General features: G+C 36.0%; 1 protein-coding gene and 1 non-coding gene across 2 annotated transcripts in view; both read left to right on the top strand.

Annotated features, from left to right (window-relative positions):
* Positions 1-14,628, top strand: part of LOC124243915 (uncharacterized) — a 56,643-nt gene that overhangs the window by 23,100 nt on the left and 18,915 nt on the right. The window contains 3 exon segments of the mRNA XM_046670012.1: positions 2,892-3,042; positions 4,137-4,272; positions 10,966-11,074. Of these exon segments, the coding sequence (XP_046525968.1) occupies positions 2,892-3,042; positions 4,137-4,272; positions 10,966-11,074 (396 nt within the window).
* LOC124244325 (small nucleolar RNA U109) lies at positions 14,043-14,173 on the top strand. The gene has a single exon (XR_006889968.1). It is a non-coding gene; the product is annotated as a small nucleolar RNA U109 (small nucleolar RNA).

Raw genomic sequence — 14,628 nt, forward strand, 5'->3', positions numbered from 1 at the left:
GGTAGGAACTTACCCTCTAAGCCTCAGTGTTTCCGTCTCAGTCTCAGGAGAGAGTACTAACACCTACTTCCCTGAGGTGTTTGAAGACTTAAATGCAGTCATGTATGTAAAGCACATGGGCTAGTGTTCTTGTCCACTAGGATGACAGTGGTATAGGTAATGCAAAACTGTGCATGTTTTGTGGGTGGAAATAGGCAGAAAGGATGTAGGAAAGCTAGAAATGCATTTAGTACCAGCAGAAATGCATCCCAGGCATTTGAAAGTTTCCACAAGTGATCTAAAAAAAGACGCTCTCCCCATGGTTTATAGAAAACCAGCTATACGTCACACCCTCTCCTTGTTGTTGCCCCAATTCCTCTTTCAGACATGGTCTGCTTGGTATTATACAGACAATTCGTCTCATGGGTGGGTTTGTGTAATCATTTATGTTTATAAACCTCTTTGATGTTATTGGTTAATCTTCAGTGTTTCTACGTAATGGACTCAGGAGTAATTGCCAAGGAAGCTGAATCACAAGCATAACCCTTCATAGTACTATTTAGTTTCTCTGGCTTGCTCAAAATAACTCATAAATACTATTTTGTTTCTTTTTTTCGGTTGTTTTTAGTGGTTGGCATACTCTTACTATATTATTAAGAATCTGAGAAATGACAAAGGAGAAATAGCTATTAAAACCAAGGAAATTTTTGTGTGTGTGAGGAAGATTGGCCCTGAGCTAACATCTGTTGCCAATCAATCTTCCTCTTTTTGCTCGAGGAAGATTGTCCCTGAGCTAACGTCTGTGCGAATCTTCCTCTGTTTTATGTGGGACACCACCACAGAAACGGTAGGTCTGCGCCCAGGATCCGAACCTAGGAACCCCGGTCCACTGAAGCAGAGCACACAACTTAGCCACTATGCCACCAGGCCAGCCCCAAAACCAAGGAAATTTTTTAAAAATAATTTAAGAGACTACTTTATATACCTCTATGCAAATAAATTTGAAAACCTAGATAAAATGAGTAATTTTGTAGAGAAATGTAATTTACCCAAATAAACCCTAAGAGATATAAAAACCTTAAACAGTTTCCATAGAAGAAATATAGAAAGTTATCAACAATCTTCCCCTCCTTCAGAAAAGCATAAAACCAGAAAATTTTGCAAGAAATTCTGCCACTTTCAAAGAACAGGTATTACCAATGCTACCTAAACTGTTTCAAAATTTAAAGAAAGAAAACTTCAAATTTTATGAAACTAGAAAGAAGCGAACTCTAGAATTGGAAATAAACCAGAACAAATAAATCAATTATTATATGAGATTGGTAACATGCAACACAGAGGAAGGAATTGCTGCAAGTAAGTATTAAACGTAGGACTCCAACTCAACCTCCTTGGTGAGATATTTTCTATGAACAATGGGGATTGCGAAGAAATCTGAAACTTCACTTAGTTTCATTGTTAATCATTTTAAAACTATTTTCTGTATATTACTACAGCAAATGAATAAGTATGTTAATGGTATTAGAAACTAAGATTTTCAGTAATAGAAATGGCATACAAATATAAAGTCAAAAAATTAAGCAGCTTTTTTTTGGAGTGATGGAGATGTCTTGGGACTAGATAGAGGTGATGGTTGTACAACATTGTGAATATACTAAATGCTACTGAATTGTTCGCTTTAAAATGGTTAATTTTATGTTATGTGAATTTTACTTCAATAAATTTTTGACAATAATAATTTTTTGAAAGACACAGGAGTTCTGGTCTTGGTAATGGCAAAATAGCTTGTATTAGATTAGCCCTCCTGTGATAACAGTTACGAACTCTGGACAAAATATGAAAAAGTATTTGAAGGCCTGGGATTTGAAGGATGGTGATAAAATGGAACCATCGATCGTACACTGTTTGTGGGAATGGAAAGTGGTACAGCTGCTTTGGAAAAGTTTGGCAGTTCCTCAGAAAGTTAAACATAGTTGCCATAAGACCTGCAATTCCACACTTAGGTATATACAAAGAGAAATGAAAACATATGTCAGGACAAAGAGTTGCACATGGGTGTTCATAGCAGCATTATTCATAATAGCCAAAGAGTACAAACAATCCAGATATCCATCAACTGATGAATGGATAAACCTAATGTGCTATTTCTGTACAATGAAGTATTTGGCCATAAAAAATAGTGAAGTACTGATAGATGCTACACGATAAGTGAGCATTGAAAACCCTATGCTAAGTGAAGGAAGCCAGACGCAAAAGACCACATAGTATGTGATTCCACTTGTATAAAATGTCCAGAACAGGCAAATCCATGGAGACAGAAAGTAGATTGGTAGTTGCCAGGAGGTGGGGAAGGGAGGGATGGGTGTGGGGTTTCTTTTCGAGTAATGAAAATATTCCAGTATTAGGCCAGTGGAGGTACAAGCAAGTTAGACTGCTGCTTTAGTGTAGCCATCAGCATTCTCAGGAAAGAGTTATTGCCATACAGGAAAGAGATTCCAGTTAGAAAATGAGCTCATTTTAACTACTATTTGACTTGATTTTGTTTTTTTAATGGCTGCTTTATTGAGATATAATTTACATACCATAAAATTTATTCCTTTGAAGTTTATAATTCAGTGGCTTTCAGTATATTCACAAAGCGACTTTGGCAATACAATGACGATAAGTCCTAGGTGAACAGTAGAAAACAAAAATGCTGTTACACTCAGTTTGCCACTAGCACCCATTTACAGAGCATCTGTTTTGAGCATGGTACCCTCCCAGGTATTGCAGAGGAAAAGACAAAGAGACAGCCCCTGCCTAAAGGTCATTATTGAAAAGTTGGGTCAGTTATTCTAAAACTGCTTCCCATTTCAATAATAATTTTACATTCTTAAAAGCCAAAAGTAATGTTTTCTCATTTTCTCTAATAGATGCTGTGAGAGAAGTAAGGAAATATGCCTCTACTCCTGCCATTGAAAAAAACTCAGCCAGCAGACCTAGTGCCTATGAACACATACACATGAAACTTTTTAGGTCTCAAAGAAATCTTTACATTTCTGGCTTTTCATTATTTTTTTGGCTGTAAGTAAAAAAAAATACAATTTAAAAACATGATTTATGTTTCTCTTTCTCATTTTTACTACTCATACTGTAGGGCTTTTTTCTGTACTGTACAGTATACTAACATCTTCATAAAAGAACTCATATACCCAAATAACAAACAATGGTTATGGCTTGTAGGTTTGATAGGTCCTTAAGGTCCTGCGTGATCTGGCACCTGTTCTCTCTGGAGCCTTGTCTCATGCTGTTCTCTGACATGTAAACCACATTCCACCACACTGACCTTCACTGTTCATTCATTCGTTCTTGCAACAAATACTTACTAGTTCCTGTTGCATACCTAGTTTCCTCCAGGATCTTCACACCTGCTTTTCCTTCTGCCAGAACACTCTTCCCCTGACTAACTTGTACTCATCCTTCAGCCCTTTCCTCAGGGCAGCCTTCTGTGACCATCTCTCCCCCAAAGTAGGTAGGTCTCCTGTCATACCCTGCCATAGAATGTGTACATACTTTTCTTTCAAGCATCTCTCATGGTTGTAATTAAATACCGTTTGCTCTTGGCTCCCCAACTAGAACCTGATCTCCTTAAGAGCAGGGACTTGTCTCATTTCCTGCTGTGTCCCCAGCGCCCAGCACAGTGTTTAACGCTTAGCAGTTCCTGAGGAAATGTCTGGCAGATGAATAGTTGAAAACAATGGCAGTTACCCATAAACACATGTGAATGGCCAACCTCACACAGTGCTCTTTAAATAGCACACTTTGAACTGGGCCAAAAAGAGACTGCTCTTACTGGCCCTGCCACACTGTCTGAAATTCTGTTTCTGCTCCTCCTGGCTGAGGACCTCTACAAAGAAAATAATTAAATTAGGAAGTACCACTGAACCTGTATTCCAAATGCTAGTCTTCCACCGGAGATTCCCAAGGAGTGAGGCACAGGCTTGTTTTGTCTGAAAGACTTGGATTTTTTAACAAAAGCACATGTCCTCCTTAAACATCACCTCCCTCCACCACACCCACACCTAAAGCAGAGTCATTTGACGATAACTGTTGTAAAGTCACAGTTCCTGATGATTGGTCTACTTATGCATTGCTCTGAAAATTTTTTTTTTTCTTAGAGTGTTGAGACGTCTGGTTACCCTTATTACTCAGCTGGCAAAAGAATTGTCAAACAAAGGAGTACTTAAAAGTCAAGCAGAAAATACTAACGAGGCTGCCAGAAAATTCATGCAAGAGAATGAAAAACTAAAACGGGTATTTCAATTTTCTTTTTAAAAATTTGTGTAAATGTTGTTGGTGTTCCCAAGGGTTGGTATAGCAGTATTGTTCTAGAGAATGATTGTTTCAAATGTATTTTGTTTTTTAGATTTGTTTTCTCTCACAGTTTCCCTCCATAGTAGATTAGTGCCATTGAACCTATTTCCTGTGATTCAAGGAGAAAACAGTATTCTGGGAATATGAATTTTAACTCCTTCATTACTGTTAATTTTACTTGATAAGCTAAAGCAAGTCTTTATGAATCTCTCTGTTTCCATTTCCTTTTCTGTTAGATTATTTTTTTATGCCTGGATTTTGGGTTTTCTTTTAAATGATGGCTCTGTGAGAAGCAGAGGAAAGTAGTTGATGCTGGATTTATGACTGCATGTAAGATTTAGAGTCTTTCATGTGGTGAGGCTGCTGCTAGTTCTCCGTGGGGAACACTATGCTGTGCTTAGCTGCCGGTCACGGAGAACGTGACTCCGGTGCTGATGTATTCCCCACTAAAGAAAAAGAAGAACAAATGAAAGTGAAAGATACAGAATTACTTTGGGTATTTTGTTTTCCTTAAGTTTGAAATTCAGGAGTCAGATCTCATAGCTTGCGTGTTTTCAGCGCGTATTAAACCCTATAAGTTTTGCTAATTCTGCTTCTTAGAAAAAAGAATCACTGGAACCATTCAGAAGTAAGACAAATTTTCTTGAAGAAAGCATTCCTAAAATAATGGAGTAAGATTATTTTCCTATTATAAATTAAAGAAATACAGTCAATTATATATTACATAAGTTATATTTATATAAAAAGTATTGTGAGGCTGAGTAAGAATTAAAATCCTTATCCAAGTCCTAAAGCCCCGCCTGTTCTAGAAAGAACTATAAGCACCACTTTTCATCAATTCTAAATGAGTTAGCTATTACAGAGTACAATATAAAATTTTGTAAAACCTATTTAGTAAGGCAAAACTAATTGTAAAAAATTGTTTGATGCTGCAGTACCATGGTCACCTATTCAAAACCCATGTTACACTTCTTATGATGGCTCCCTTATTTGTACTACAACAAAAAGGTAAAGAAGGACCTTTTTTCGTAGAAACAGAATTCAGAAGTATTTCTTTGGGTAGATTTTAACCAGCATCTTTTGAGGAAACTTTTAGTGAATAGGCACCAGTTTATTTTTTTTTACTTAGTTTTGTTCTGTTTTGAGAAGGCGTTGATCCATAGACATTTTGTAGATTTTTCTTTGTAGTAAATATAAGTCTTGAAAATCAAGCTGTTGGTATTTCTATATTCAAAAGCAAGAAATATCATTTTTTGCTTTTTGGGGATATTTCAGCAGCAAATCAGCCTCATTTTGTACCCTGATATTATTTGCTTCATTTTCCATCCTTTGATCTCATTTCACAATGGTAAAAACAAAAGCAAAACCCTCAAAGCATTGATTAATGAATGAGAGCTTTACACTTTACACTTTTCACTTTAAACTTTTCACTTTGGGGCTACACCCAAAAGTATGTAGCCTTATATTTGTAGACTTATCATGTACCTATCTTGATTTAAAATTATGCTCGTTATCACAGCTAACGTCATGCCCAATGGTGAAAAACTGAAAGCTATCCTTGTAATAACTAGGACAAGAGAAGGATGCCCACTCTTGCCACTCTTATTCAACATAGTGTTGGAAGGCCTCCCAGAGCAGTTAGGCAAGAAAAAGAAATTAAAAGGATCCAAATTGGAAAGAAAGAAGTAAAACTGTCACTGTTTGCAGATGACATAATTTTATATTTAGAAAATCCTAAAGAATCCACCAAACAACTATTAGAGATAATTGACAAATACAGTAGAGTTGCAGGGTACAAAATCATCATACAACAATCTTTTGCATTTCTGTATACTATCAAAGAACCAGCAGAAAGAGAAATCAAGAATACAATTCCATTTACAATCACAACAAAAAAGAATAAAATACCTAAGAATAAATTTAACCAAGGAGGTAAAAGACCCATACACTGAAAACTAAAAATCATTCTTGAAAGAAATTGAAGAGGACATAAGAAATGGAAAGATATTCTGTGCTCCTGGATTAGAAGAATTAACATAGTTAAAATGTCCATATTACCCAAAGAATTTACAGATTCAGTGCAATCTCAATCAGAATCCCAATGATGTTTTTCACAGAAATAGAACAAAGAATTCTAAAATTTATATGGAACAACAAAAGACCCTAAATGGCCAAAGCAATCCTGAGAAAAAAGAACAAAGCTGGAGATATCATATTCCCTGATTTCAAAATATACTACAAAGTTACGGTAATCAAAGTAGCATGGTGCTGGCACAAAAACAGATACACAGATCAATGGAACAGAATAGAGAGCCCAGAAATAAACCCACACATCTATTTTTGGACAGCTAATTTTGGACAAAGGAGCCAAAAACATACAATGGAGAAAGGAAAATTGCTTCAATAAATGGTGTTGAGAAAACTGGACAGTCGCAGGCAAAAGAATGAAAGACCATTATCTTAGACCATACACAAAAATTAACTCAAAAAAGATTAAAGACTTGAATGTAAGACCTGAAACCATAAAACTCCTAGAGGAAAACATAGGCAATACACTCTTTGACATTGGTCTCAGCAGTATCTTTTTGAATATGTCTTCTCGGCCAAGGGAAACAAAATAAAAAAATAAACAAGTGGGACTACATCAAACTAAAAAGCTTCTGCATAGCAAAGGAAAGCATCAACAAAAGGAAGAGACAACCTACCAATTGGGAGAAGATAGTTGCAAATCATATATCTGATAGGTGTTAATATCCAAAATATATAAAGAACTCGTACAACTCAACAACAACAACAAAAACAACCTTATCAAAAAATGGGCAGATGATCTGAACAGACATTTTTCCAAAGAAGGTATACAGGTGGCCAACAGGCACATGAAAAGATGTTCAGCATCACTAATTATTAGGGAAATGCAAATCAGAACTACAATAAGGTATCACCCCATCCATACTGGTCAGAATGGCTATTACTAAAAAGACAAGAAATATAATAAGTGTTGGAGAGGATGTTGAGGAAAAGTAATTCTCGTACACTACTGGTAGAATGTAAATTGGTGCAGTCACTATGGAAATGAGTATGAAGATTCTTCAGAAAATTAAAAATAGAAATACCATATGATCCAACTATTCCGCTTGTGGTTATTTGTCCAAAGAACACAAAAACACTAATTTGAAAAGATGTATGTACTCCTATGTTCATTGTAGCATTATTCACAACAGCCAAGACTTGGAAACAACCTAAGTGCCCATCAATGGATAAATGGATAAAGAAGATGTGGTATACATATGTATAAGTATATATACATATGCAAAAATGTATACATACATATACATATGTGTGTATAATATATTACATGTACATATATACATGTATATAATATATGTATATACATACGTTTACACATTGGAATACTACTCAGCCATAAAAAAAGACAAAATGTTGCCTTTTGTGACAACATGGATGGAACTTGAGGGTATTATGCTAAGTGAAATAAGTCAAACAGAGAAAGACAATTACCATATGACTTCACTCATATGTCGAAGATAAACAAACAAACAAAAAGAGATGGAGAACATATTGGTGGTTACCAGAGAGGAAGGAGGTGGGAGGAGGGCGAAAGGGGAAATGGAACACACATGTATGGTGACGGATGGCAACTAGACCTTGGTGGGAACACAATGTAGTCTATACAGGAGTTGAAATATAGTGATGTGCGCCTGATGTTTACATAATGTTATAAACCAATGTGAACCTTAAATAAATAAATGAAAGTATGCCCACCATGTTAGAGTAATGAGTTATAGCTATTAATAGAATATTGCTCTTTGCCTCTTATTCTTTAGTTGTTTTCCTCTTACTTTTCAGCTCTACGAAAATGGAAAGCATTTTCATTAAGTTTTGGTACTATTTTTCGGACATACACCATAATTAATGTACTTAAATTAGTCCTGTCCTTCAAAATAACACCTTCCTCAAAACATTTTTGGAACTTTGCTTTTGGAATTGTTTTCAGAACCAGTTACCCTTGCAAGGAAACATTTCATGAATACTGGTTCTTCAATCCCCCACAATTTCTCCATTTTTTGTTTTCCTCCCCTTTTCTTCCATGCTGTCCTGATTCCCTGCTTCCTGCGTATCTGTGACCCATTCGGTGGCCTTAGATCCTCAGAGGGTACCCAGAGATGCTGGGCTAAAGCCACTACAAAGTGGGCAGAAGTCTGTGAGCTGGACTTGAGTATTGTCAGTGCCCAGAGTGTACTAGTTGACCAATACAGGCCATCGGTCAGAGTGTCAGATGACTTCTGTTTCAAGATACTTCAGGTAGGTTTTGAAGTACTAGCTAAGGAAGAATAAAACTGCTAAAATGCCTCTTCATTCTCTATCAGAGACACATTATTTAATGGAAAGTGCATTACCCTGAGATCTGAGAGACTTGGGTGCTAGTCCCAGCTCTGCCAATAGTTAGCACTGTGACCTGGGGCAAGTCACCTCCTATGCTCTGAGCCTCAAGGTTATAAATAATAGCTAACCCTGTGCCAGGTGTTGCTGCATACGCTTCACAGTAAAGTATTAACTCTTAATTCTCACAATAAACCCATGAGGTTGGTACTGTTATTATCTGCGTTTTATGGATGAGGAAATGGAAGCACAGAAATGTTAAGCGACTTGTACAAAATTATTAAGCTAATAAGTGACAGCACTAAGATTGGAATTCAAGCAGTCTGACTCTAGAATCCACTCTTAACCACGTTGTTTTGTGCCCTTCGCTCCTAAGCTAGTCTGTAAAATGGCTTGCAGGTGGTACCTAAGCCCCCTTTCTGTTCTGATATTCAGTTAATGAAACGAAATAATTATGACAGACCAATTAACTTTTAATTTGACTACTTTAAAATAACAACAGTGGTGGAGCTTTACTTCTGACTAGTTTTTTTCAGTCACTTCCCCGGGTGGAGTAAGGTGGGTGGGACAGTGAACATGTGCATCATTGTCACAGGGGCTGTTGAACTTCAGATTCCAGGGCTCTTGGTTTTCTCCAGCGGCAAGTTACATACAGTAAGTTTGGACGAGTTTACAGGTGCAGTGATGAAAGCTTATTTACAAGACCGACGCAAATCCACCTTTTCCAAGTCAATGGCATCATAATTCAAGCAGTCAGTGTAAACATTCCTGCAACTCAGTGGTTCTCTTCCGATTTGGGTAATCACTGGAAACTGTGAATTCAGTGAAGTAACAGCTGGGGTTGTTTTGAACTTGGAGTGGACAACAAATTGATAGAGATTCGAAGAAATTGTTTTCTTGTTTCTGCTCTTTAAAAAACTTTGTTTTTTAATTTTGAAGCTCTGAGACTCCTTTAGTTTTAGTATGTACTTCAGTCCTCTATCTCCTAAAACAATTTCTTAGGATTATATAATATATTCATTAGTACTTTAATTCCTCCTCCTGAGCTGCCTAAGCTCTGTTGTAACACAATGGTACTGTATTTGATTTTGTGCTACGGTTTTTATGCTCCTGTCTCATGCTTTCCACTAGATCGAAGTTACCTAAGAGCAGAGACCATGTTTCTCTTGCATTTTTACCCCCTTTAGCACCCAGCATTATAAAATATTTGCATGTAGTCAATGCTCAGTAAAACTCTGACTTTTGTTTGTTGAATATACCAAATTACATTAGAAAAGGAGTCACCCTGCAGTAGAAATTCATTTCTATGTCAGTCTGTTTCAAATTGTCCTGAGTTCCCTTTTTACCTGACTTTGGAAGCTGTCATTATCAACTTGCTTCTACTTGACTTAGTCAAATACCAGTGTGTACATATTTTATTTTTCAAACATTAATCCAACTTGCTTTTCTTGGTAACTTAAATTCCTTAAAATTTCTTCAAGAAAAGTTAGCTTCTTAATTCTATGAACAGTGATAGTTTCTATCCAGACATACAGATTGTGAAATTTTTACTCTATGCTATTTTCACTTTAGTCAAGTATTTTACTATTCAGGTTTTAATTTTTCTTGCCTAGAAAAGACAAGCTACAAACATAAACATTTTAAAATCCGGAATAGATTTTAAAATATGAAGAGCACTGTAAAAGATTAACTGAATAAAAGTAATTTGGAGACTATTCAATGAAAATTAGGTAGAATTTTGCAAGCATAGAGATGACCCTGTCGTTTTCCCTTCCCCGTCTTCACCCTGACAGTGTTATCTTCTCTTACAAATTCATCTGTATAAAAAGAGTCTAAGTACACAGCTCTGCAACTGGAACATAATGGTTTTCAGTTGATACCATCCTTAGAACTGTTTCTTTCCTTAGGTTTATATCACACACTTAATCAAGGAAAAGACATTCGCTTATTTACCTAAATACTTTTGAAAATATAATGTTAATCATAGTAGCAGAAACTCTTATTTTCATTTCAGAGATTTCAACCGTAAAATAAAAAATCTTTGTTGTGTGGTTTGCCAATTATCAAGTTTTTGTTAGCAAAAGTACATTGTAGAAAATTATAAAATACTGAAAAAGGCAAAGAATAAAATAAAGATGAATAATTTTAAGTATATTATCCAGCCCATTTCCGAAGAATGTCTGGCTAATGCAATCTAAGCTTGCTTCTTTCTGTAACTCTCTTTTCCGATAGGTCTTGAAAAGGTATGGCAAGGAAGAGGAACACATTTTGGAAGCAGAAAATAAAAAACTACTAGAAGACCAGGAAAAACTGAAAACTGAACTGAAGAAGACTTCAGATGGTAACTGTGTGCGCGTGCAGAAGAGAAAGAGCGTGATAGTTTATGCCATGACGCTTCACTGGTGTTCCTAAAACAAAGCTAATGGCTGAATGTGCTTGTGGCTAAAATACCAAGAGTGACCTATTTATAAATTCCTGCTCAAATATGAAGATACAACATTGTTTCAGCAAAAGGAAACATGCTCTGTTATACAGAAAAACATGTAGGTGTTTCAGATCTGTGTTGTAAATACAGATGTTCCTGCCTTAGCAAAAGAGCTGTGTTCCTGAAAAGTTGCTGGTAAACATGTTTTTGGAAAATGAATCATATTTTTCCATCATAGTACATTGCTTTTTTGAAAGAAGTAATCGCAGGAGGACAGTTTTGGTTACAAGCAAATATGTTGCATATGTCAAGCCCTAATATTTCCCACTTGTCAGATATAAGGAAACCTTTGTTCCTTGAAAGAGATGGCTGGGAATGCAGTAAGCGGCAATCCGGGATGTCAGCTGAGAGTGTAAATGGCTCACTCCAAAACACACTGTAATGAGGACTGTGGTAGGGCATCCTAACTCTGTTTCCCTGAAGGCAGCTATTTCTTCTACATTTTTTGTTTTTTGAAAAATAGTTCTGATAGTATTTTCTTCTTAAGCAAAGAACAAATTATTATTGCCTGTAGCCACGTAGCACAGAAGAGTAGATACTCCAAGTCCAGTGTCATCCCAGGAAACTGAGTCCAAGTCAGATACTCATTGATGTTGTCCAGCCCTGGAGAACCTCTCAGCCAGTCAGACTTAAGAAAATGAGCAGTGCTTACAACTCCAGTTTCAAATCTCTTCCACTACTCTATGTTAGAGGTAAATAGGAGAATGTTCCATAACTGAATCAAGGACCTACTATGCCATTTGTAAGTTTAGGTTTTTTTAAATAGACCTTGGTATACTGAAGTTCTCTGTGCTGTAATTTGCTAGTATTGATTATCTATTTACATTGTTTGGATAGAGTTTACTTCATCAAGACGTATTTGAATTTGAGATGGAAAGCCTGAAGATGAAAGCTAATTCTGTAAAAGTAAAAAGGCAAAAATCCATAGGATATTTCATGTGATACAAAGTTTTTTAGTCACTTTCCTGCTTCTTATTTAAAGTGAAAAAAAGAAAATCATCTAGAGGCAGTAAGTTAAAGCATGTTACTGCTGTAGATAAGATGGTATTTTATGTGGTTGGTATCATATAGCCCAAAATTCAAAATCTTGTCATAGTTGGTCCTGTTGGCTCTTCAGCAATTCCAGAAGACTTGGAACGTGATCAAGTTATAACATTTGTATGAAAATAAATTTAGTAACCACCTACCCTCTACATTAGACATTTTAGGAGAGAAACTGTTCTTTTTTTACCCAAAACAAAATATTGCTGCTAATCCTTCTGAAGAATGCAAGGGACTATTTTCAAAATATCTTTAATTAGCAAAAAAAAGTTGTTTGAAAATCTTGTTTTGTTTTTTCCTATCTGCCAAGGATCCGTTTTCTTATCTTGAAAGCAGGGTGGTACAAAAATAACAGAAAAACAAGAATAGGTTGTATGGTACGCCCCATCTCTCTTTGCCCTGAGCGGCTTAGTTTCTTCTTTGTTTGCCTTTCAAAAATTCCAACTCAACGATGTTTTGAGCTTTAACTTCAGAAACATCTGAAATGTAACTCTAACTCAATATTATTTTAGAGTAATAATAAAGAAACAATCTTTCTTCAACAGACAATTCAGATATTTGGAGAACATGAACTCTGATAATATGGGCATTGTGTTTATAATCTGATAACAAGAGATGCTAGCTTCTGTGTTTGAAGTGTAGACTGCAGAGCTGCTTTCAAAGTGAATCGGTGTTGCCCTAAAAGCAGATTTTACCTGTTTGAGTTGGTTCTGTTTGGTTCCTGCAAGGCGTGTAGTATTTTATGAACACATTTTATTTACCCAAAGTTACTGTTTTAGATAACATTATCAATGACCTTGAGAAGATTGACATTCCATTTCTAAAGGAGATATATCCTTGGCTATTTCTCTTGCCCTATCTCAGTCAAATTCATTAAGGCAAGAACTAAGAAATTCTGTAAGTTAATAGTACAAGATTTGGATGAATTCAGCAGGACAATCCTTTGTACATAGTACCATTCAAAAATATCCACTGATTTCTAAAAATGGACAGTGTTAAGGCTGACAGTGCTTAATAATTGTTTCAGAAAGTTCTTTTATATTTGAAAATTGAGTAGAAAAACAATGTGGTTTATTTTTTAATAGAGGTGAAATAGAGTCTTTTCCATGTGAATTATCTTACCCTGGGTGTTTCTTTAATCTAACTGAAACATTTTCTCCAAAGTATATTAGTGGAAATAGAGCATAAATACAAATGTTTATTTAAGCTAGTTAGCCCCAAATTGGAAAAGTGACATTCTGAAGGCAGGTTTTAAGAACATTCTATCCGGAGTGCCAGGCTCTCCATCCATTTTTAACTACCAGCTTGGATTTTACCAGAGTTAGTAAATTTCCTGTGCTTCAGTGCAGTAAGGTGACCCTGGTGATCCAAAGGATTGTGCATGTCCCAGAGCACCTAATGTACGCCCAGCACTAGCTTAGTCAGGTGTGAGGACCTGATCTGTCATTTGAATGACCTGTTTAACAATACTAACTCTGATATCCCAGTGTGTGGAATAATTGGGAAAGGGCCCTGCCGTGAAAAATGAGAACTTAAGCTCTGAAGAATTTACAAAGCTCACAAGCTCTCATAATAAAAATAGACCTTGTATGTAGTAGAAAACCTTCTGATGTCCAAGGAGATTGGCTTCCAAGGACTCTTCCAGGATAGCTACTTGTATTTATTCTTAGAAATAAATACCTTCTCAATGTTTATTCTTATAGCAAGAAGAAGTATGTACCATTCAGTCATTGCATGCATCCAGACAGTGGTAAAAGTAGATATGATTTTAAAAGTGATTGAGTTGCATGTAGAAATGTCTCCTCTTCATTCATGTAGGAGCAGGGATATTCCGTAACATGCCACATTAAAAGAGTTTTCAGGGCTCCCAATCTTGTAGTAAAGGTTGAGTAGTAGTATATTTCTCTTGCATAAAGGGAAAGGAAAAAGAAGAAAGGACAAGAAAGTGATTGAGGCAAATTCCTTGACCCTCCCTTTATTCTTTCTTCCTTCCTTCCTTTTTCTCTCTTTCATCAACAGTTTTTTAAAGAACTTTTCAAATAATTTATTCATTGCCAGATCATTTAACATGGAGCATAATTAAAACTGTCCTTAACAAGCATACCTATCAAGGATAAAGCAAATTTTACATGTTACCTAAACAAAGTGTGTACATACATAACAGAAACTGAGTGTAAAGACCCATTCTGTGGGCCTCTGTTATGGGCTCCATATAACAGAGACCGTAGATTTGGACCTGGAAATAGAACTTTCTAGTACTATTTAACCTTCTAGTTGATAATTCAACTCTCTTCTTGGGTAAATGCTGCCGTATCACTGTGACTTACCTTGAAAAGAACTAACATTTCCTTTTACAGACCATCTTCACT

This window comes from Equus quagga, chromosome 8, assembly GCF_021613505.1.
Source record: "Equus quagga isolate Etosha38 chromosome 8, UCLA_HA_Equagga_1.0, whole genome shotgun sequence".
NCBI lineage: Eukaryota > Metazoa > Chordata > Mammalia > Perissodactyla > Equidae > Equus > Equus quagga.